Consider the following 21,343-nt stretch of genomic DNA (forward strand, 5'->3'; position numbering starts at 1 on the left):
CTATGCGATAAATGCTTTATTACTTATACGTTTCCGTGACAAGAAATTTACTATAGAAGTTGTTTTCTGATAATCCGTTATACCAACACACTTTCTTGAAGTATTTGCGGCACACCTAATACTTAACAAAATCTTTTATTACTGTGCATTGAAAGAAACTCTAAAATTCTGTATAGGTATCTCAGAATTCTGTTCAGTATGCCTCAGAGTGGTGTAAACCGACAAGTCTCGCCCTGGAACAAGGTCATCACTGGGGCGTTCGTGGCTCCTGGCAGTCACAGCTGTTGTCCTTCAGGTGGATGGTTTTAATCGACGAGTCGCAGATGGCCGGCCTGATCTTGAGCTGGAGGTTCCGCAAGTTGTTCTGGTATTTGTTATAGTACGAGTAATAACAGGACAAGGTGAGGGAACTGTTGTAGGTGCTGGTTGGGTTGAAATCTCTGCAGTTGTTGTACCACCACCCGCCTCCCTTAATGGCCGCACAGTTACCTGAAGCAAAACGAGGGATTGTATTTGCACATGAATGTTGTCTGTTATATTAGCTAACGGGTATTATATATGCATATCTTTTTTTACAAATATTTTCTAAAGTTTCTCTTCCCCAAAGGGACGCGCTCACCCACCACTATAAGAGTCGTAGTCCCTGTCAAGTGTAGTAAAGTAGCGGTTTCTTAAGGATCGGAAGCAATTCATGACGTTTGTGTCTCCTCTGAGGCTGCCGCTCACTGTGAGTTGATACCTGTCGAGAGACGGATGTCCGGTCAGGGAGCAGGAAACAGCGTAGCCATGCTACCGTGACACATTGCAAAGAATGTAAAAGTAGAAAGAAAATATCAAACTTTAAACGTGCTGTCTAGTTAATGTATTTTTTACTGCTCAGATACTTGTGTGCTAAGTTACTTTGTCTTTATTGCATTTAAAATATTTCGGTGTTAATTATCCTCTTTTTTTTTTGTTTTTTTTTTTTTACCTGCTGTCCTCCGTGCCGACCTTAAAGCCATCGTAAGTGGTGTAATCAGAACCTCCAGAGGTAGACTCGACGTCGAGGCGGATGGTGTACTCGCGGCTATATGTCATCTGGTGAAGCTCTTCGTTGCCTGGGGAACATTTTGGAAGCTGCCTTTAAAAGTAGCTGTGGGACAGAAACAGTAAAATACCTGTACTATTGTTGAGAATGACCTCCTGCCACACCCACTCAGCCAGTCCTCCTGCCACACCCACCCAGCCAGTCCCCCTGCCACACCCACCCAGCCAGTACCCCTGCCACACCCACCCAGCCAGTGCCCCTGCCACACCAACCCAGCCAGTACCCTGCCACACCCACCCAGCCAGTACCCTGCCACCCCCACCCTGCCAGTACCTCTGCCACACTCACCCAGCCAGTACCCCTGCCACCCCCCCCCAGCCTGTCCACCTGCCACACCCATCTAGCCAGTACCCCTGCCACACCCACCCAGCCAGTACCCCTGCCACACCCACCCAGCCAGTACTCCTGCCACACCCACCCTGCCAGTACCCCTGCCAATACCCCTGCCGGTACCCCTGCCACACCCACACAGCCAGTACCCCTGCCACTCCCACCCAGCCAGTTCCCCTGCCACACCCGCCCAGCCAGTACCCCTGCCACACCCACCCTGCCAGTACCCCTGCCACAACCACCCATCCAGTTCCCCTGCCACACCCACCCGGCCAGTACCCCTGCCACACCCACCCATCCAGTACCCATGCCACATCCACCCAGCCAGTACCCCTGCCACACCTACCCAGCCAGTACCCCTGCCACACCCACCCTGCCAGTACCCCTGCCACACCCACCCAGCCAGTTCCCCTGCCACACCCACCCAGCCAGTTCCCCTGCCACACCCGCCCAGCCAGTACCCCTGCCACACCCGCCCAGTCAGTCCCCCTGCCACACCCACCCAGTCAGTACCCCTGCCACACTCACCCAGCCAGTACTCCACACACCCACCCAGCCAGTCCCCCTGCCACACCCACCCAGCCAGTACCCCTGCCACACCCACCCAGCCAGTCCCCCTGCCACAACCACCAAGGCAGTAGCCCCACACACCCACCCAGCCAGTCCCCTGCCACACCCACCCAGCCAGTACCCTGCCACACCCACACAGCCAGTACCCCTGCCACTCCCCCCCAGCCAGTACCCCTGCCACACCCACCCATCCAGTACCCCTGCCACACCCACCCATTCAGTACCCCTGCCACACCCACCCAGCCAGTACTCCTGCCACACCCACCCAGCCAGTACCCCTGCCACACCCACCCAGCCAGTACCCCTGCCACACCCACCCAGCCAGTACCCCTGCCACATCCACCTAGTCAGTAGCCCCACACACCCACCCAGCCCGTCCCCCTGCCACCCCCACCCAGCCAGTACCCCCGCCACACCAACACAGCCAGTCCCCCTGCCACACCCACCCAGCCAGTACCCCGGCCACACCAACACAGCCAGTCCCCACACACCCACCCAGCCAGTACACCTGCCACACCCAACCAGCCACTACCCCAGCCACACCCATCCAGCCAGTACCCCTGCCACACCCACCCAGCCAGTACCCCTGCCACTCCCACCCAGCCAGTACCCCTGCCACACCCACCAAGCCATTACTCCCGCCACACCCACCCAGCCAGTACTCCTGCCACACCCACCCAGTCAGTACCCCTGCCATACCCACCCAGCCAGTACTCCTGCCACACCCACCCAGCCAGTACCCCTGCCAAACCCACCCAGCCAGTACGCCTGCCCCACCCACCCAGCCAGTACCCCTGCCATACCCACCCAGCCAGTTCCCCTGCCACACCAGCCCAGCCAGTACCCCTGCCACACCCACCCAGCCAGTACCACTGCCACAACCACCCATCCAGTTCCCCTGCCACACCCACCCGGCCAGTACCCCTGCCACACCCACCCATCCAGTACCCATGCCACATCCACCCAGCCAGTACCCCTGCCACACCTACCCAGCCAGTACCCCTGCCACACCCACCCTGCCAGTACCCCTGCCACACCCACCCATCCAGTTCCCTGCACCCACCCAGCCAGTTCCCCCACACACCTGCCCAGCCAGTACCCCTGCCACACCCGCCCAGTCAGTCCCCTGCCACACCCACCCAGTCAGTACCCTGCCACACTCACCCAGCCAGTACTCCCACACACCCACCCAGCCAGTACCCCTGCCACACCCACCCAGCCAGTACCCCTGCCCCACCCACCCAGCCAGTCCCCTGCCACATCCACCTAGTCAGTAGCCCTGCCACACCCACCCAGCCAGTCCCCACACACCCACCCAGCCAGTACCCCTGCCACACCCACCCAGCCAGTCCCCTGCCACACCCACCCAGCCAGTACCCATGCCACACCCACCCAGCCAGTCCCCTGCCACATCCACCTAGTCAGTAGCCTGCCACACCCACCCAGCCAGTACTCCACACACCCACCCAGCCAGTACCCCCCACACCCACCCAGCCAGTTCCCCTGCCACACCCACCCAGCCAGTCCCCCTGCCACATCCACCTAGTCAGTAGCCCTGCCACACCCACCCAGCCAGTCCCCCTGCCACACCCACCCAGCCAGTACCCCCGCCACACCAACACAGCCAGTCCCCCTGCCACACCCACCCAGCCAGTACCCACGCCACACCAACACAGCCAGTCCCCTGCCACACCCACCCAGCCAGTACCCTTGCCACACCCACCCAGCCAATAGCCCCGCCACACCCATCCAGCCAGTACCCCTGCCACACCCTCCCAGCCAGTACCCCTGCCACTCCCACCCAGCCAGTACCCCTGCCACACCCACCAAGCCATTACTCCCGCCACACCCACCCAGCCAGTACTCCTGCCACACCCACCCAGTCAGTACCCCTGCCATACCCACCCAGCCAGTACTCCTGCCACACCCACCCAGCCAGTACCCCTGCCATACCCACCCAGCCAGTACTCCCACACACCCACCAGCCAGTACCCCTGCCACACCCTCCCAGCCAGTACCCCTGCCACTCCCCACCCAGCCAGTACCCCTGCACTCCCACCCAGCCAGTACCCCACACACCCACCAAGCCAGTACCCTGCCACTCCCACCCAGCCAGTACCCCCACACCCTCCCAGCCAGTACCCCTGCCACTCCCACCCAGCCAGTACCCTGCCACACCCACCAAGCCATTACTCCCGCCACACCCACCCAGCCAGTACCCCTGCCACTCCCACCCAGCCAGTACCCTGCCACTCCCCACCCAGCCAGTACCCCTGCCACACCCTCCCAGCCAGTACCCCTGCCACTCCCACCCAGCCAGTACCCCTGCCACACCCTCCCAGCCCGTACCCCACACCCCACCCAGCCAGTACCCCTGCCACACCCACCAAGCCATTACTCCCGCCACACCCACCCAGCCAGTACTCCTGCCACTCCCACCCAGTCAGTACCCCTGCCACTACCACCCAGCCATTACTCCCGCCACACCCACCCAGCCCGTACCCCTGCCACTCCCACCCCGCCCGTACCCCCACACCCACCCAGTCAGTACCCCGGCCACTCCCACCCAGCCAGTACGCCCGCCACACCCACCCAGCCAGTACTCCCGCCACACCCACCCAGCCAGTACTCCTGCCACACCCACCCAGTCAGTACCCCTGCCATACCCACCCAGCCAGTACTCCTGCTCAGGGGAGCCGAAGCCTTCCTTGTACTCGAGCCACGTGCGGTTAAAGTCAAGTTGATTCGTCTGTTTCTGGCGCTTCAGGAACACCGTCCAGCCGCCGCCGTCCGTCTCCATGTCGCACCAGACCCTCACCGACCTGGCGCACGTGCACCTGTCGGGACGAAGCGAAGGGGGAGCTCAAGTACTGACTTGGCTCAGCGACAGTTGTGGTTTTGTCTTCATTCAGTGCCACGTTTCTCTTCCTACCTTTCCTCAATAATCATTATGAAGAACATATAGGTATTTTTTCATGAGTTTACTTCCTTAATGATCATTTATGACTATGGGTGACTGAGGTTTGGCGATGTGGAGTACACACACTCAAGCACACTTACGAGAAGGGGTAGATCTCGTAGACTCCGCTAGAAGTCGCTCCGGCCATGAGGTAGTCTGCACAGTCCACGGGCCTGGGTGTCGACGTAGTTAATTTGTGAGGAGTTGGAAGAATATAAGAGACACATATATAACATTAATTTCCAACAGTTTTTTTTTGTTTGTTCCAAAAGTGGTGGGACAAGTGACAGAATACACATTTATTTTAATAACCGTCCATGTGACACAAATCTGATTTGATCATCGCCAGCCTACCTTCCAATGATGTTTACTGATGGCGGCTCGGTCGGTGTCTCCGCCGGTGTGCCTGGCGTTGTCCATGTCGATGTGGTTCTCCATGTGTCCGTCGGTGTGGCCGTCGGTGTGTCCGTCGGTAAGCCCGTCGGTGGGTCCGTCGGTGGGTCCGTCGGTGGCTCCGTCGGTGGGTCCGTCGGTGGCTCCGTTGGTGGCTCCGTCGCTAACTCCGTTGGTGGCTCAGTCGGTGGCTCCGTCGGTGGGTCCGTCGGTGGTTCCGTCGGTGGCTCCGTCGGTGGCTCCGTCGGTGGCTCGGTCGGTGTGTCCGTCGGTAGCTCCGTCGGTATTAAACGTTCGTCGGCTTGTTCGGCCAGCACGCCCGCCGCCCCCAACATCACCACCCACAAGGAGAGCAACACCACCTTCATGGTGTCCACGTCCTAGGGGTAGACGAGGCTGTTACTTACGTTTTCAATTTGATGAGCAGTAAAAGGATATCGGCAACAGCTGCTGATCTGTTCGAACTTACAGAGAGTTTGAGGATTGCAGCAGAAGCCTTCGGGAGCCTGCCTGCACGTGTCGCAGAGGAGACGTGTCGATGCAGCCGTAGTAGCAGTTGCTGTGAGCACGAGGGAACCGTGGACTATATACCAGCGGCAGGCTCCTGGATCTGGAAGGGGACTGGCTAAGGAAGGGGGAGAGGGGTGGTAGGCCAGGCCACAGGTGTTTATAATGAAGGGAAGGTCATCAGGGAATGTTTGGAGAGTGTAAAAACTTAATAGCGAATGACTGGACGAGTTGTGAAAGAGTGATGCACCGGCGCTACTTTTTGTGCTTTGATTGCAATCAGACGAGTATTGTCACTTGGAATACCTGTGAACCTAAAAGTGATTCATGAAGGGGCATCATATAGCTACTTTTTCGTGGTATTGTAATATATATATCGTCATATGTGTATGAATGTATGAGTGTATGCGTCGGTCGGTCGGTGTCGGTCGGTGTCGCACAACAGGATGTGTAACAACACGTCGTGCTTTTGGCCGTGAGAAGCTGTGATGAGCTGACGCTAGATCATATTAACAGTAGAAAGTGCCGTCAAGGGGCAAACAGAGAAAGGAGTGCAAGAACGCTGACACAGCCCGCGACCTTTTCTGCCCCGGTGAGTCGAGTCAGCACACACCCGCACCCGGGTGCAGAGACACGCTCCGCCTCGTGACTCTACACCGCGCCGCTGCACGGGGTCTCGTTACCAATTCCGAGACGCCCACTTGTCTGCCTACGACAAAACCTGTCGTGGGTGGGCGCTTACCTTCGCCAGACCAGGGCGGACTTTTGGCGGCGACCTTCGGAGGGGCGTGGTTGCTCCCCCGCCCATTCATCCCCGCTGCCAGGCGACGACGCCGGCCGCCATCCCACCGCTGCCACCATTATGTTAGTTACTTTTATGCGTTATTTTTAAGGTGGCGAGTGTTAAGTGTTATTGTTTATGGCGCGAACTGTTATCTCACTCGTCACAGGGCCGGTGTTACCGTGGCCTGCTTAACAAGTTGATTGTAGTAGGTGAGATAACACAATAGCCTTTTAGTTGGCCGAGCGGTAGCCGTTATAAGTTCACTTTAGTTCACTTTAGTTCTCTCTCTCACATGGACATTAAAAAGGTGTGAATGTATTTTAACTATATTAACAGTATTACATAAAAGTTTACAGTTTACGTGAACGAGTCGCACGAAACGAGAGCCAGCCACACCACTGTGCACAGGGCGGCTGAGCACCGCTCGCCACCCGCAGCCCACTGTCTTCTCTCTCCGTCTTCGCGTTTTTCGCTCGTTTTATTTGCTTGTTAGTTCGTCCGGAAGGGTATGGCTTCCGGTTGATGACTGCTGATGAAAGTCATCATTTGCTGATTCTTGCGTTAGCTCAGCATGTGTTCCCACGGCCATCAGGTCTGACGTGTTCCATAACATCCTGGCAAAGGCACTGAGGGTGTGCTTAGACACACACAGTCACACACTCATATGTACATTATAACATATACACATTACATCGCTTGGTCATTGCGTGAATGTAACATGGATAAGTACACTAATTTAAAGGTGGGGTAAGTCGCGGGGTCGCGACTTTTAGGGGACCGAGCGATGTAATGTGTATATATTATAATGTACATATGAGTGTGTGCTTAGACACACAGTCACACACTCATATGTCCATTATAATATATACACATTACAGTGTTGTTGCTTTTTAGACAATCACAACAGGCGGTGGCGGTGGCCGAGTGCTTAGCGTTCTTTCGGGGTGAGTCCGGGGACCTACCATCGAGTCCCACCGATGCACGCTGACAATTTTCAACTAACGCCGAGTGGCGGCAGGTAACCCACATGCTGCCCAGATCTTCAATCAACCCTAATTTCTGCGACTTCAGTGAAGAGGAGCAACAGGGGAGGGGGGGCAGCATGGGCCAAGCAACAGTCACGTATCGCGGCAGATGGCATAAATAAACTTCACCTACGCCACTAATGGGCTGGGGTCGTCCAAGAGACCCCACAAGAAAGCCTACCGGCGCTCCAGCCAGCACCTAAAACAATACTGACTGCTGTTTATCGAGTCAGATTAGAAAAATTTTGCTCTGTCTTGATCTTAGTTTCCGAGGCTTTATTTTTGTTCCCTTAGTGCACTGATTCATACCCAGGATCTTCAGTACCAATCGAATACTGCCTTACATCACACCACTCGTGTATATTACTAAGATCGATTATTTTTTCAACGCGCTTCTTGCTGCATGCAACTTCCGTGTAACACCGCCTTTTTTTATTTAATTTTGTCTTGAGAACATAAGAACATAAGAACATAGAGAAACTGCAAGAGACCGAGTGGCCTACACAGGGCAGCTCCAGAATCCCCCCCCCCAATACTCACGATGGGTGAGGTGTAGTATCAGGGGTTACAGGTAGAAGATTGATCCTCGTTTACCTTCGGTACGGGCGTACGCTCCAGTACCCTGTCTCCTTACTGCACCCACACCTCACTACCGCCTGTCATCCTCGTCCATGTAGCTATCCAGTCTATTCTTAAAATAAGCTATCGTCCCTGAACTAACTATGTGATTGCTGAGTCTATTCCATTCCCCCACCAACCGATTACTAAACCAATGCTTGCCTATTTCTCTCCTAAATCTATACTTTTCTAATTTAAATCCATTACTGCATGTTCTATCCTGCTGGCTAATTCTCAGTACTTTACTTATATCGCCTTTGTTGTAACCCTTGACCCATTTGAATAGTTCTATCAGATCTCCCCGCACTCTTCGTCTTTCTAGTGAATGTAAGTTCAGATGTTTCAGCCTATCTTGATATGGGAGGTTCCTCAGCCCCTGAATCATCTTGGTCATCCTCCTCTGAACTGACTCTAGCAAGTTGATGTCCATTCTGTAGTGTGGGCACCAAAACTGGACAGCATAATCTAAGTGTGGCTTAACTAACGCTAAATAGAGTCTGAGGATGACCTCTGCACTCCTGTTGGTTACCGTCCTTTTATTAAAGCCTAATACCCTGTCTTTCTCGAGCTTCTTTTCTTCTTGCTTCCTTCCGTCTTAATCTTTGTCATCATTTTCATCACCATCATCGGTATGGTCATACCTGTCCGTTTGAACCAGATATGCCGCTTATCTGAACATGTTGGCTTTTTGTGTGTGTGTGTGTGCTGCCTATAACTCCGGTAGGGTGTCTTGAGGGGCCTCTTGGGCTGCACCAGCCCGCTCGCGGCGTAGGCGAACTATATATCTAGTGGCTGCCGTGATGTATGACTCTTGCTCGGCCCATGCTGCCCCCGATTCTTCTCTTGAACAAAGTCGCTGAAGTTAGGGTTGATTAAAGATCTGGGCAGCATGTGGTCCATCTTCCGCCACTCGGCAATGGTTGAAAAATCAGCTTGTTTCTATGGGACTCGAACCTAGGTCCACGGATTCACCACGCCCGTACGCAGACCACTCGGCCACCGCCTCCCTGGAAGTATACGTTTTAATGGGTCGCAATATTCGAGAAGCTTTCTACCCTCCACAGTCATAGTGTGGACTACCCTTCCTAACGGTATTGTTGATGAAGGTAATGGTCAGATATTCAAAGCCATTTTTTCCCTCTTCTCTTTTATTATTATTGTAATAATAATAATAATAATAATAATAATAATAATAATAATAATAATAATAATAATAATAATATCATCATCACTCTTACGATAATCATCATCGTCATCATTCTTAGCATCACATTTTCCAAGGTCAATAACCACCCTGACGAAAACCAGTCAATTTATAGGTCAAACGCAACTTTTTTTTTTCAGATGCCACCCCAACCCACATCAAAGGCGAGTAATTTTACTGGTCTATAAGAATACAAAGGTTTCTTGATTCTGCACTTCGTTTCAATTAAGTATTATTGGATTTTTTTCCGTCTTCTCTGGCAACGAATAGATTCTGATGAACGACAATTTCTCGGCCACATATCTCTTCATTTAAGAAAGGCAGGAGTGTTTTAAAAAGATCTTTCGCATTATTCCCTTTATGAATCATTTATGCATCTCTTCATCCTTGCATGTAGGAAAGATTGCGAATACTCGTGTGATTGAACTTGATTTTTCTTTTCTCGATGACATGTTGTCCCTGGATGCGACCATAATTATGAAGCCAAACACCTGCGCAAATATTGAGCTAAATCATTTTCCTAGATTATTACGTTTAAAATGAACTGATTTTTGCAGAGTACTCCTGCGTTTGTGTTACCCGTGTTTACCTCATTGAGAGCCATTCAGGCGTGGGCGGCGCAGCAGCCGGAGGGGCAGACCACTGTGCCAGGCCGGCCGTGGGTGTACTCGTGTGATTTTTTTTTCCAGCGGTACAGGAGGCAGATTTTTTTTTTTTATGTTATAGTTGACCATCAATCGATTGGAGCTATTTGGGCAAGAGAGATAGATCAGAAGAAAGAGCCACCACAAGACGCTGCCCCTCCCCCCCCCCCTCCTACTGCAAAAATCGAAACAAAACGACAGAGGAAGAGGAGCTACTATAGAATGTCCTTTAATAAAAAACTATAAAGCGTGTTACAGTCACGAACTCTACACGAGACTGAATTAAATTAGCTTCGTTTTTAATAATTTATACTTGACCGGCGATCTGTCACGGACTTAGTGTTTCCGGCAATACGTTGAGCTCAAGGGTTGTCTATTTCATAATCACATCTAAGGTTATAGTCGCTTTGTCCTTGCTCCACTCACTATTTTTTTATGGTAATAGTAAGCTCTAAGTCTTGGTCAAAGACTCGTGACTCCACAAGTGTTGTTCGGAACAGTTCTCTTCAGTCTTTTGTTACTGTGACTCCGTTCTTTTTCAAGCAATACAATCGAGGCCAATTTAAAATTTCAACAACGGTCCTCAGAGCCCTGAGCCTCCTCGCCGTCCTGAATTTAGCTTTTTTTTTATAGATATTTAGCCACCCAGTGAGCATCCTCTCGGGCCCAGGAATGTGGCGCGGCCCGTGCTTGATGACCCCGTGTTAGGCGTTCCTGGGCCTCGGCGCAGCACACGTGGCTGGCCTCCTCGCATTAGTTCAGTTCTAAAACACTAAAACGGAAGGTGGCAGTTGGCATATACCTTCCTTTATAACCAAGACCATAAGATATATATGCTTCCTATTCACAGATTAATTCACCCTCTACTTGAAGATGCTCAACATATTTTTTTTTTCTACATCAAAGGATGCGGCTCAAGAGCAACAAAAAGAGTACCAAAAAACAAAGCCCGCTACTCGCCGCTCCCACAAAAGTAAAAAGTAAAGAGTAGCCAAAAGAGAGGTCAATTTCGGGTGGAGAGGTGTCCTGATACACTCTTCTTGAAAGAGGTCAAGTCATAGGCAGGAGGAAACACAGACGAAGTAAGACTGTTCCAGAGTTTACCAATGAAGGGGATGAAAGAATGGAGATGTTGGTTAACTCTTGCATAAGGGGTTTGGGCAGTATATGGATGAACATGAGTAGAAAGTCGTGTGCAGCGTGGCCGCGGGAGGGGGGATAGGGCATGCAGTTAGCAAGTTCAGAAGAGCAGTCAGCATAAAAATATCGATAGAAGATAGAAAGAGAAGCAACATGGCGGCGGAATTTAAGAGGTAGAAGACTATCAGTAAGAGGAGAGCTCTCTCTCTCTCTCTCTCTCTCTCTCTCTCTCTCTCTCTCTCTCTCTCTCTCTCTCTCTCTCTCTCTCTCTCTCTCTCTCTCTCTCTCTCTCTCTCTCTCTCTCTCTCTCTCTCTCTCTCTCTCTCTCTCTCTCTCTCTCTCTCTCTCTCTCTCTCTCTCTCTCTCTCTCTCTCTCTCTCTCTCTCTCTCTCTCTCTCTCTCTCTCTCTCTCTCTCTCTCTCTCTCTCTCTCTCTCTCTCTCTCTCTCTCTCTCTCTCTCTCTCTCTCTCTCTCTCTCTCTCTCTCTCTCTCTCTCTCTCTCTCTCTCTCTCTCTCTCTCTCTCTCTCTATCTCTCTCTCTCTCTCTCTCTCTCTCTCTCTCTCTCTCTCTCTCTCTCTCTCTCTCTCTCTCTCTCTTTTTAAGGACAGACGACCTACTATGTATTTCAAGGCTAGCGACATATCGTTTTATTGCAATAGCGTCTGAACTAGGTTGCTGATTGACATGGCATTAAAACACATTGTGTTTCAGACACCGACGTAATTAGGAAAAATACAACCAAATATCTACTCTGCTTCATTAGGGTAATTGTCTTAGAGACATGCCATCAAAATCTGATCGAAAGGCGAGTCATCAAAAAGGGAAATGTCAACTGGGGCACTGGGAGCGGGCTGGGGTGTGTCTACCATGACGTATGGCCGTGACGTGTACTCCTGCCACGCCCACCAATCATTGACTACTAAATAATGCAAAACATGTAGTACTGAAATATATTGCTCTGTGATGGAGTTCTACGATACTGAACCGTGCTTGAGTAGGAAAGAATTCATATTCGACCTCAGCTGATGCTATTGCCCTAATACAATTAATTAACAGGAAATTGTACCCTTGCCACCTGGCCATTAATTTACCTAAGCATAGTACCTTATAATATTATGTCATAATGGTATATATATTGTCGTTTTAGGGTAGTTATGATACTATTGGGAAAATGAAACCTACTGGATTTATAATAGACATTTTCTTGGATTCTGCGGATTCTTGGACGTGCATACATGCGCTATGAAGTCGACTGAGTGAGGAATGGATGGAGATGATGGGATGCTCATAATTAATTATGAACAGTTATTGCATTGTACATTAATTGCAGTACATAGTAGCTGAGCATTGTTACAATAACAGAGCGATATGACCATCCTTGGCAAATTCAGTACCCATACAGTAAGCAGGAGTATTAACACGTGCACCAGGCCACGATCGCTCACAACTCCGACTACCATCGAATCCCATAGGCCAGTCAATGCTCAGGTGGCAAGGGTACAGTTTCCTATTAATTAATTGTATTAGGGCAATAGCATCAGCTGAGGTCGAATATGAATTCTTTCCTACTCAAGCACGGTTCAGTATCGTAGAACTCCATCACAGAGCAATATATTTCAGTACTACATGTTTTGCATTATTTAGTAGTCAATGATTGGTGGGCGTGGCAGGAGTACACGTCACGGCCATACGTCATGGTAGACACACCCCAGCCCGCTCCCAGTGCCCCAGTTGACATTTCCCTTTTTGATGACTCGCCTTTCGATCAGATTTTGATGGCATGTCTCTAAGACAATTACCCTAATGAAGCGGACCATGGGGTCTGTGTGGTCTGATTTTCTATGTAAATCTCTCTCTCTCTCTCTCTCTCTCTCTCTCTCTCTCTCTCTCTCTCTCTCTCTCTCTCTCTCTCTCTCTCTCTCTCTCTCTCTCTCTCTCTCTCTCTCTCTCTCTCTCTCTCTCTCTCTCTCTCTCTCTCTCTCTCTCTCTCTCTCTCTCTCTCTCTCTCTCTCTCTCTCTCTCTCTCTCTCTCTCTCTCTCTCTCTCTCTCTCTCTCTCTCTCTCTTTCGTAGCTGTTTATTTATCTATCTATTTATATTTATACTTTTGGCTTGATTATGTATTAGGGATGACCAGGCAATCCAAAAGAGCGTAAGCCCTTGTATTTTCTTCTCCGTCCTCTCCATGGGTCGTCCTTTGTCACATTACCCACGGCTTCATTTTTATAGCTCTAGACGTATTAGAGTTTGGGCAGCAAGGCAGCAAAGAGCGAGGCGTACAGGGGCAAAAAGCAGATGGTTTACTGATGGCACGTGCAGGAAGTGTGGAAGGGCGTGTGAAGGGTGATGAGACCAGTATGGGTGATGTATGAGGGATGACAGGACTAAGACAGTGAGGGTGCTGAGAGTATGGGAAGGGGGTGAGAACACTATGGACGATGTCTTTCATTATCTAAGACGTGACAAGGACAGGTTGAGAGGGTGTGTATGAGAGGTAAGGGAGATAGTGAGGATGGTGTGTGATGGGTGAGAAGGGCAGTAAGGTGTGTGTGTGGGGGGCTTGAGTGAGTGATGAGTGAGTAAGTGAGTGAGAGAGAGAGATGGACGGTGTGGAAGGGTGTGTGAGGGGTGGAGTGGGCAGCGAGGGGCGAGGAAGGCCCTTGTATAAACTTGTACAACTTGTTTAAAGAGAAGCATCGGGGCCAAGCAGTGGAAGACAAGCATCATCAAAATGAGAACATATCTGGCCGATGTTTTAACAGGCTCCGTTGACCACCTGTGCCTCTACATTACCTTGTGACTCAGTAGGCCTACAGCAGAAAAAAATAGGTAAAGGTGAACCACGTAGCAGAGAATATAGGCTAATTCTCGTCTGGTGATTAGTACGATTTGTTGTTCATTGTAGATTAGAAGCATTACGTTCAGAAAACTGTTTTGGCGTTGATAAACTTTGATTATTAGTATACTCATCGATAGTAAAATAGGCAACTCCCTGTGTTTCTTAATGTCTGCAAGATAATACCTACATAATAAACTCCATGAGGAAGAAAAAGGCTCACAGGATGCTGTCAAGATTTTGTTGATGGAACAGACCGGAATATGACCCAAAGAGTTGCTAAAGAGGAATACAATCATATCGTCGTGTATGCTAGGGTGATGATCTCGACACTATCATGAGGTAAACCTGGTCGTGGTATAACTGGTGTTTTAACGGTAAAAAATTATTGGGCAACGACCATTGGGTAGCTTGTGTTAGGATACTTTACGTTGACTGTGGAAGGTCGCTGCGTGTAACAAGTGTCTGAATGGTTAATGCTGAATGCTCTGCGAAAAATGATTCAATAGTTATACGTTTATGTGACAAGGAATTTACTATGGAAGTTGTTTTCTGATAATCCGATTAACCAACACACTTTCTTGAAGTATTTACAGCAATATTAATGGTTAATAAGTTTTTTTTTTACTGTGCATTTAAAGAAGCTCTTTAATTCTGTATAGGTATCTATGAATTCTGTTCAGTATGCCTCAGAGTGGTGTAAACCGACAAGTCTCGCCCTGGAACAAGGTCATCACTGGGGCGTGCGTGGCTCCTGGCAGCCACAGCTATTGTCCTTCAGGTGGATGGTCTTAATCGTCGAGTCGCAGATGGCCGGCCTGATCTTGACTTGGAGGTTCTTCAAGTTGTCCTGGTATCTGCTGTTGTACCAGTGGTAGCACGACACGGTGAGGGAGCCGTTGTAGGCGCTGGTTGGGTTAAAGTTCCTGCAGTTGTTGTACCACCACCCGCCTCCCTTATTGGCCGCACAGTTACCTGAAGCAAAACGCGAGGTTTATTATGACCTGAATGCGGTAATAAGATAATTGATATTTTGAATTAATATTTCGCGCTCACTTACCACCATACGAGTCGTAGTCCCTGTCACGTGTACTGAAATGGCGGCCGCCCAAGGATTGGAAGCAAGAGATGAGATTTGTGCCCCCTACGAGGCTGCCGCTCACCGTGACTTGGTACCTGTCAAGATTCGGATGTCCAGTCAAGGGAAAATAACAAACATGGCCTGCATGCTCATACTAGTACCGTGACTCTGGACGTGTTGCCTAAATGTATTAATTTGTTCTCATATTTGAATGCAAAGTCTTTCAATCTTTATTACTTCTCTTACATATAGGTGTTCATTTTTCTTCCATTGTTTTCTTTCTTTCTTTTTGCTCACCTGCTGTCTTCTGCGCCGACCTTAAAGCGATCGTAAGTGGAATAATCAGTACCTCCAGAAGTAGACTCGACGTCGACACGGATGGTGTACTCGCGGCTGAATGTCATCTGGTGAAGCTGATTGTTGCCTGGGGACGAAAAGTGGTTAAGTAGGAAGAAAAGTGGGTAGGTAGGCGGCGGATGAGTGGTCAGCGTGCGGGCGCAGTGTCCTGGAGGGCCCGAGTTCAAGTCCAGCCCGCCGCTACAAGCTGACAATTTTCAGTCATCGCCGAGTGGCTTAAAACTATGTTCATGTTGTCCTGAAGACCACCTATCAACTCGGACTCTGGCGAAACTTTTTACAGTGTAGCAATGAGGAGTTCCGGGGGGCAGCATGAGCCAAACAAGATGGCGTCACAATAAACACTTGCGTGCACATCGAACAGGCTGAGGCCTACCTGCAGGCCCCATCAAGACAGCCGACCTGTTCAACAGGCCGAACTTAAAATATAAAAAAAGATAGGAAGAAAAGTGTGTAAGTAGAAAGAAATGTGGGTACGTAGGAAGAAAAGTGGGTAATGAGCAGGGAGCATACCCCAGGAGGCGCGTCGCTTCACTCACCCGCCGACTCTACCCCCAAACATCAACCCGGGCAAGCCTCCACGCAGATGTCCTACCCATTCTAAGCCCCCTCAAAGATCGATCGACTTTCCCCATCCATGAGTCACGTGGGCGTCCCCTCGGTCTCCTGCACTCGCGGTTTTCTCGTAAAGAAACAACCCTGTAAGGAGGAGCGGCGTCCGGAAAGCGTCCCACGTAGCCAGAGTTGGCGTTCACTTTCAAAGCTGGTAACAGACCTCCCACCCAGCCAGTGCTCCAGCCACACCCACCCAGCCATTAGCCCTGCCACACCCACCGAGTCAGTACCCCTGCCACACCCACCGAGTCAGTACCCCTGCCACACCCACCGAGTCAGTACCCCTGCCACACCCACCGAGTCAGTACCCCTGCCACACCCACCGAGTCAGTACCCCTGCCACACCCACCGAGTCAGTACCCCTGCCACACCCACCGAGTCAGTACCCCTGCCACACCCACCGAGTCAGTACCCCTGCCACACCCACCGAGTCAGTACCCTGCCACACCCACCGAGTCAGTACCCCTGCCACACCCACCCAATAGCCTGCCACACCCACCGAGTCAGTACCCCTGCCACACCCACCCAGACAATAGCCCTGCCACACCCACCGAGTCAGTACCCCTGCCACACCCACCGAGTCAGTACCCCTGCCACACCCACCGAGTCAGTACCCCTGCCACACCCACCCAGTCAGTACCCCTGCCACACCCACCCAGTCAGTACCCCAGCCACACCCCCCCAGTCAGTACCCCTGCCACACCCACCGAGTCAGTACCCCTGCCACACCCACCCAGTCAGTACCCCTGCCACTCCCACCCAGACACTAGCCCTGCCACACCCACCGAGTCAGTACCCCTGCCATACCCACCCAGCCAGTACTCCCGCCACACCCACCCAGCCAGTACTCCCGCCACACCCACCCAGCCAGTACTCCTGCCACACCCACCCAGTCAGTACCCCTGCCATACCCACCCAGCCAGTACTCCTGCTCAGGGTAGCCGAAGCCTTCCTTGTACTCGAGCCACGTGCGGTTAAAGTCAAGTTGATTCGTCTGTTTCTGGCGCTTCAGGAACACCGTCCAGCCGCCGCCGTCCGTCTCCATGTCGCACCAGACCCTCACCGACCTGGCGCACGTGCACCTGTCGGGACGAAGCGAAGGGGGAGCTCAAGTACTGACTTGGCTCAGCGACAGTTGTGGTTTTGTCTTCATTCAGTGCCACGTTTCTCTTCCTACCTTTCCTCAATAATCATTACGAAGAACAAATAGGTATTTTTTCGTACGTTCACTTCCTTAATGATCATTTATGAGTATGGGTGACTGAGGTTTGGCGAAGTGGAGTACACACACTCAAGCACACTTACGAGAAGGGGTAGATCTCGTAAACTCCGCTAGAAGTCGCTCCGGCCATGAGGTAGTCTGCACAGTCCACGGGCCTGGGTGTCGACGTAGTGTATTTGTGAGGTATTGGAAGAATATAAGAGATACATATATAACATTAATTTCCAACAGTTTTTTTGTTTTTGTTCCAAAAGTGGTGGGACAAGTGACAGAATACACATTTATTTTAATAACCGTCCATGTGACACAAACCTGATTTGATCACCGCCAGCCTACCTTCCAATGATGTTTACTGATGGCGGCTCGGTCGGTGTCTCCGCCGGTGTGCCTGGCGTTGTCCATGTCGATGTGGTTCTCCATGTGTCCGTCGGTGTGTCCGTCGGTGTGTCCGTCGTTGTGTCCGTCTCTTCGAACGTCCATGTCCATGAGTCCATCCTTGGGTCCGTCTGTATTTGACGTTCGTCGGCTTGTTCGGCCAGCACGCCCGCCGCACCCAACATCACCACCCACAAGGAGAGGGACACCACCTTCATGGTGACCACGTCCTGGGGGTAGACGAGGCTGTTACTTACGTTTTCAATTTGATGAGCAGTAAAAGGATATCGGCAACAGCTGCTTATCTGTTCCTACTTATAGAGTTTGGGGATTTTAGCAGAAGCCTTCGGGAGCCTGCCTGCACGTGTCGCAAAGAAGACTTATCGATGCAGCCGTAGCAGCAGTTGCTGTGAGCACGAGGGGACCGTGGACTATATACCAGCGGCAGGATCCTGGGTCTGAAAGGGGACTGGATAAGGAAGGGGGGGGGGGGGGTGTAGACCAGGCCACAGGTGTTTATAATGAAGGGAAGGTCGTCAGGAAATGTTTGGAGGGTGTGAATACTGAACAGCGAGTGACTGGTTGAATAATTGCAATCAGACGAGTATTGGCACTTGGAATACCTGTGGTACTAAAAATTATTCATGAATGAACAGAATATAGTTACTTCTTTCCTGGTAGTGGTATTGTTTTGTAGACAATCATAACAGGCGGTGGCGGTGGCCGAGTGTTTAGCGTGCTTGTATGGTGGGCCCGGGGACCTAGTTTCGAGTCCCACCGATGCACGCTAACAATTTTCAACCATAGCCGAGTAACGGAAGATTGCCGACATGCTGCCCATATCTTCAGTCAACCCTAAGTTAAGGGACTTCGGTCAAGAGGAGCACCTGGGGGCAGCATTGGCCAAGCAAGAGTCATTCATCACGGCAGCCACTGTGAACAAAATTTGCCTCCGCCACTAACGGGCTGGGGTCGTCCAAGAGACCCCTCAAGAAAACTTTCCGGCGCTCAAGGCAGCACCTAAAACAATACTGATTGCTATTTATCGATTCAGATTAAAATCATTTTGCTCTGTCTTGATCTTAATTTCCGAGGCTTTGTTTTTGTTCCCTCAGTGCACCGATTCATACCCAGGATCTTCACTACCGACCAAATACTGCCTTACATCTTTTCAACGCGCCTCTTGCTGCATGCAACTCCCGTGTAACACCGCCTTTTTGTGTAATTTAATTTTGTCTTTCTCGTCCTTCCTTTCTTCATACTTTCTTCTGTCATAATCATTGTCATCATTTTCATCACCGTGAGCAGTATGGTCAGACCTGCCCGTTTGAACCAGATATGCCGCTTATCTGAACATGTTGGCTTTTTTGTGTGTGTGCTGCCTATAGCTCCGGTAGGGTGTCTTGAAGGGCCTCTTGGGCTGCACCAGCCCGTTTGCGGCGTAGGCGAACTATATATCTAGTGGCTGCCGTGATGTATGACTCTTGCTCGGCCCATGCTGCCCCCGATTCTTCTCTTGAACAAAGTCGCTGAAGTTAGGGTTGATTGAAGATCTGGGCAGCATGTGGGTAATCTTCCGCCGCTCGGCGATGGTGTGAAAAATCAGTGTGTTTCGATGGGACTCGAACCTCGGTCCACGGGCTCACCTCGCCCGCACGCTGACCACTCGGCCACCGCCTCCCTGGAAGTATACGTTTTAATGGGTCGCAATATTCGAGAAGCTTTCTACCCTCCACAGTCATAGTGTGGACTACCCTTCCTAACGGTATTGTTGGTGAAGGTAATGGTCAGATATTCATTATTATTATTATGATAATAATAATAATAATAATAATAATAATAATAATAATAATAATAATAATAATAATAATAATAATAATAATATCATCATCACTCTTACGATAATCATCATCGTCATCATTCTTAGCATCACATTTTCCAAGGTCAGTAACCACCCTGACGAAAACCAGTCAATTTATAGGTCAAACGTAACTTTTTTTTCAGGTGCCACCCCAACCCACATCAAAGGCGAGTAATTTTACTGGTCTATAAGAATACAAAGGTTTCTTGATTCTTCACTTCGTTTCAGTTAAGTATTATTGTTTTTTTCCCGTTTTCTTTGGCAACGAATAGATTCTGATGAACGACAATTTCAAAGTCACGGATCTTTTCATTAAAGAAAGGCAGGAGTGTTTCAAAAAGATGTTTTGCAGTATTCCATTTACGTATCATATTTATGCATCTCTTCATCCTTGCATGTAGGAAAGATTGCGAATACTCGTGTGATAGAATTTGATTTTTCTTTTCTCGATGACATGTTGTCCCTGGATGCGACCATAATTATGAAGCCAGGCACCTGCGCAAAGACTGAGCTAAATTATTTTCCTAGATTATTACGTTTAAAGTGAACTAATTTTATTAGAGTGCTCCTGTGTTTGTGTTACTTGTGTTTACCTCATTGAGAGCCATTCAGGCGTGGGCGGTGCAGCAGCAGGAGGGACAGACCACTGTGCCAGGCCGGCCGTGGATGTACTCGTGTTTATTTCTTTTAGCGATGGCAAGACGCAGCGCAGCGCAACTTTGATTGTGGAGGCGCATATCTGTGATTTTTTCTCCAATGGTATAGGAGGCATATTTTTTTTTAATCATATAGTTGACCATCAATCGATTGTACCTATTGGGCAAGGGGAGAAATCCGAAGAAAGAACAAGCAGAAGACGCTGCCCCCTCCCCCCCCCTCCCCCAGAGAAAACAAAACAAAAACAAGACTGAGGAAGGGGAGTTACTGTAGAATGTCCTTAAATAGGACACTATATAGCGTATCTGAATGTTGACATGATAGCGTTTTATAATCATAAATTCTACACGGAACGAAATTAATTTAGCTTCGTTTTTAATCATATAATTTCTACTTGGCCGGCGATGTGTTACGGGGTCAGTGTTTCCGGCAATACGTTGAGCTCAAGGGTTGTCTGTTTCATCATCACTCCTAAGGATATAGTCACCTCGCCCCTCGTCGTCCTTAATTTAGCTTTTTTTTATCGGCGTCGCAGACGCCGATCAACAGATTGTACATCTTGTTGTTCTCTTCAAGTTGTTTTCCTGGCTTGTAGACATGACATTGTATAATAACATTTGTTAGCCCTGATGAACCCTACAACTTGGCATTATAAACAAAGTCAGTTTTTTTTTTTTTTTTTTTACGTCCTGGCCTGTCTCACGGGTTGGCCTTCATAGTAGGGCCTGATGGTCGGCCCCAGCCCGTTGAGGCGCAGGCAAGTGGTTATAGTGACGCCATCTTTACTTTTCAGCATTTTCCATTTTAGACCCTTAGTTGCATAATATAAATTGCTGAGGGGGTGTTGGAGGGTCATGCGACGCCGATCTAGCACAGTTTTTTGCACTATTAACACTTGTTTTTATATTTAGCGACCCAGTGAGCATCCTCTCGGGCCCAGGAATGTGGCGGGACCCGTGCTTGATGGCCCCGTGTTAGGCGTTCCTGGGCCTCGCCGCAGCACACCTCCTCGCATTAGCTCAGCTCTAAAACACTAAAACGGAAAGAGGCAGTTGGCATATACCTTCCTTTACAACCA

General features: G+C 50.2%; 1 protein-coding gene across 5 annotated transcripts; it reads right to left on the reverse strand.

Moving 5' to 3' along the window:
• LOC126980994 (microfibril-associated glycoprotein 4-like) lies at positions 1-18,142 on the reverse strand. Of its 5 annotated transcripts, none has more exons than XM_050831535.1 (7): positions 18,063-18,142; positions 17,709-17,977; positions 5,048-5,119; positions 4,658-4,824; positions 971-1,097; positions 624-739; positions 1-489 (listed from the first exon to the last, which is right to left on the reverse strand). In XM_050831535.1, exons 2-7 carry the CDS (start codon positions 17,963-17,965, stop codon positions 248-250), a joined length of 981 nt encoding a protein of 326 aa, XP_050687492.1. In that variant the 5' UTR covers positions 17,966-17,977; positions 18,063-18,142; the 3' UTR covers positions 1-247. The 5 variants fall into 5 exon arrangements, with proteins under 5 accessions (XP_050687492.1, XP_050687493.1, XP_050687490.1 ...); XM_050831536.1 differs by having other exon boundaries at positions 17,709-17,993; positions 18,063-18,135; XM_050831533.1 differs by lacking the exons at positions 17,709-17,977; positions 18,063-18,142 and adding exons at positions 5,301-5,735; positions 5,809-5,886.
• Between the last annotated feature and the right edge of the window lie 3,201 nt (positions 18,143-21,343).

Source organism: Eriocheir sinensis, chromosome 46 (assembly GCF_024679095.1).
Source record: "Eriocheir sinensis breed Jianghai 21 chromosome 46, ASM2467909v1, whole genome shotgun sequence".
Classification (NCBI taxonomy): Eukaryota; Metazoa; Arthropoda; class Malacostraca; order Decapoda; family Varunidae; genus Eriocheir; species Eriocheir sinensis.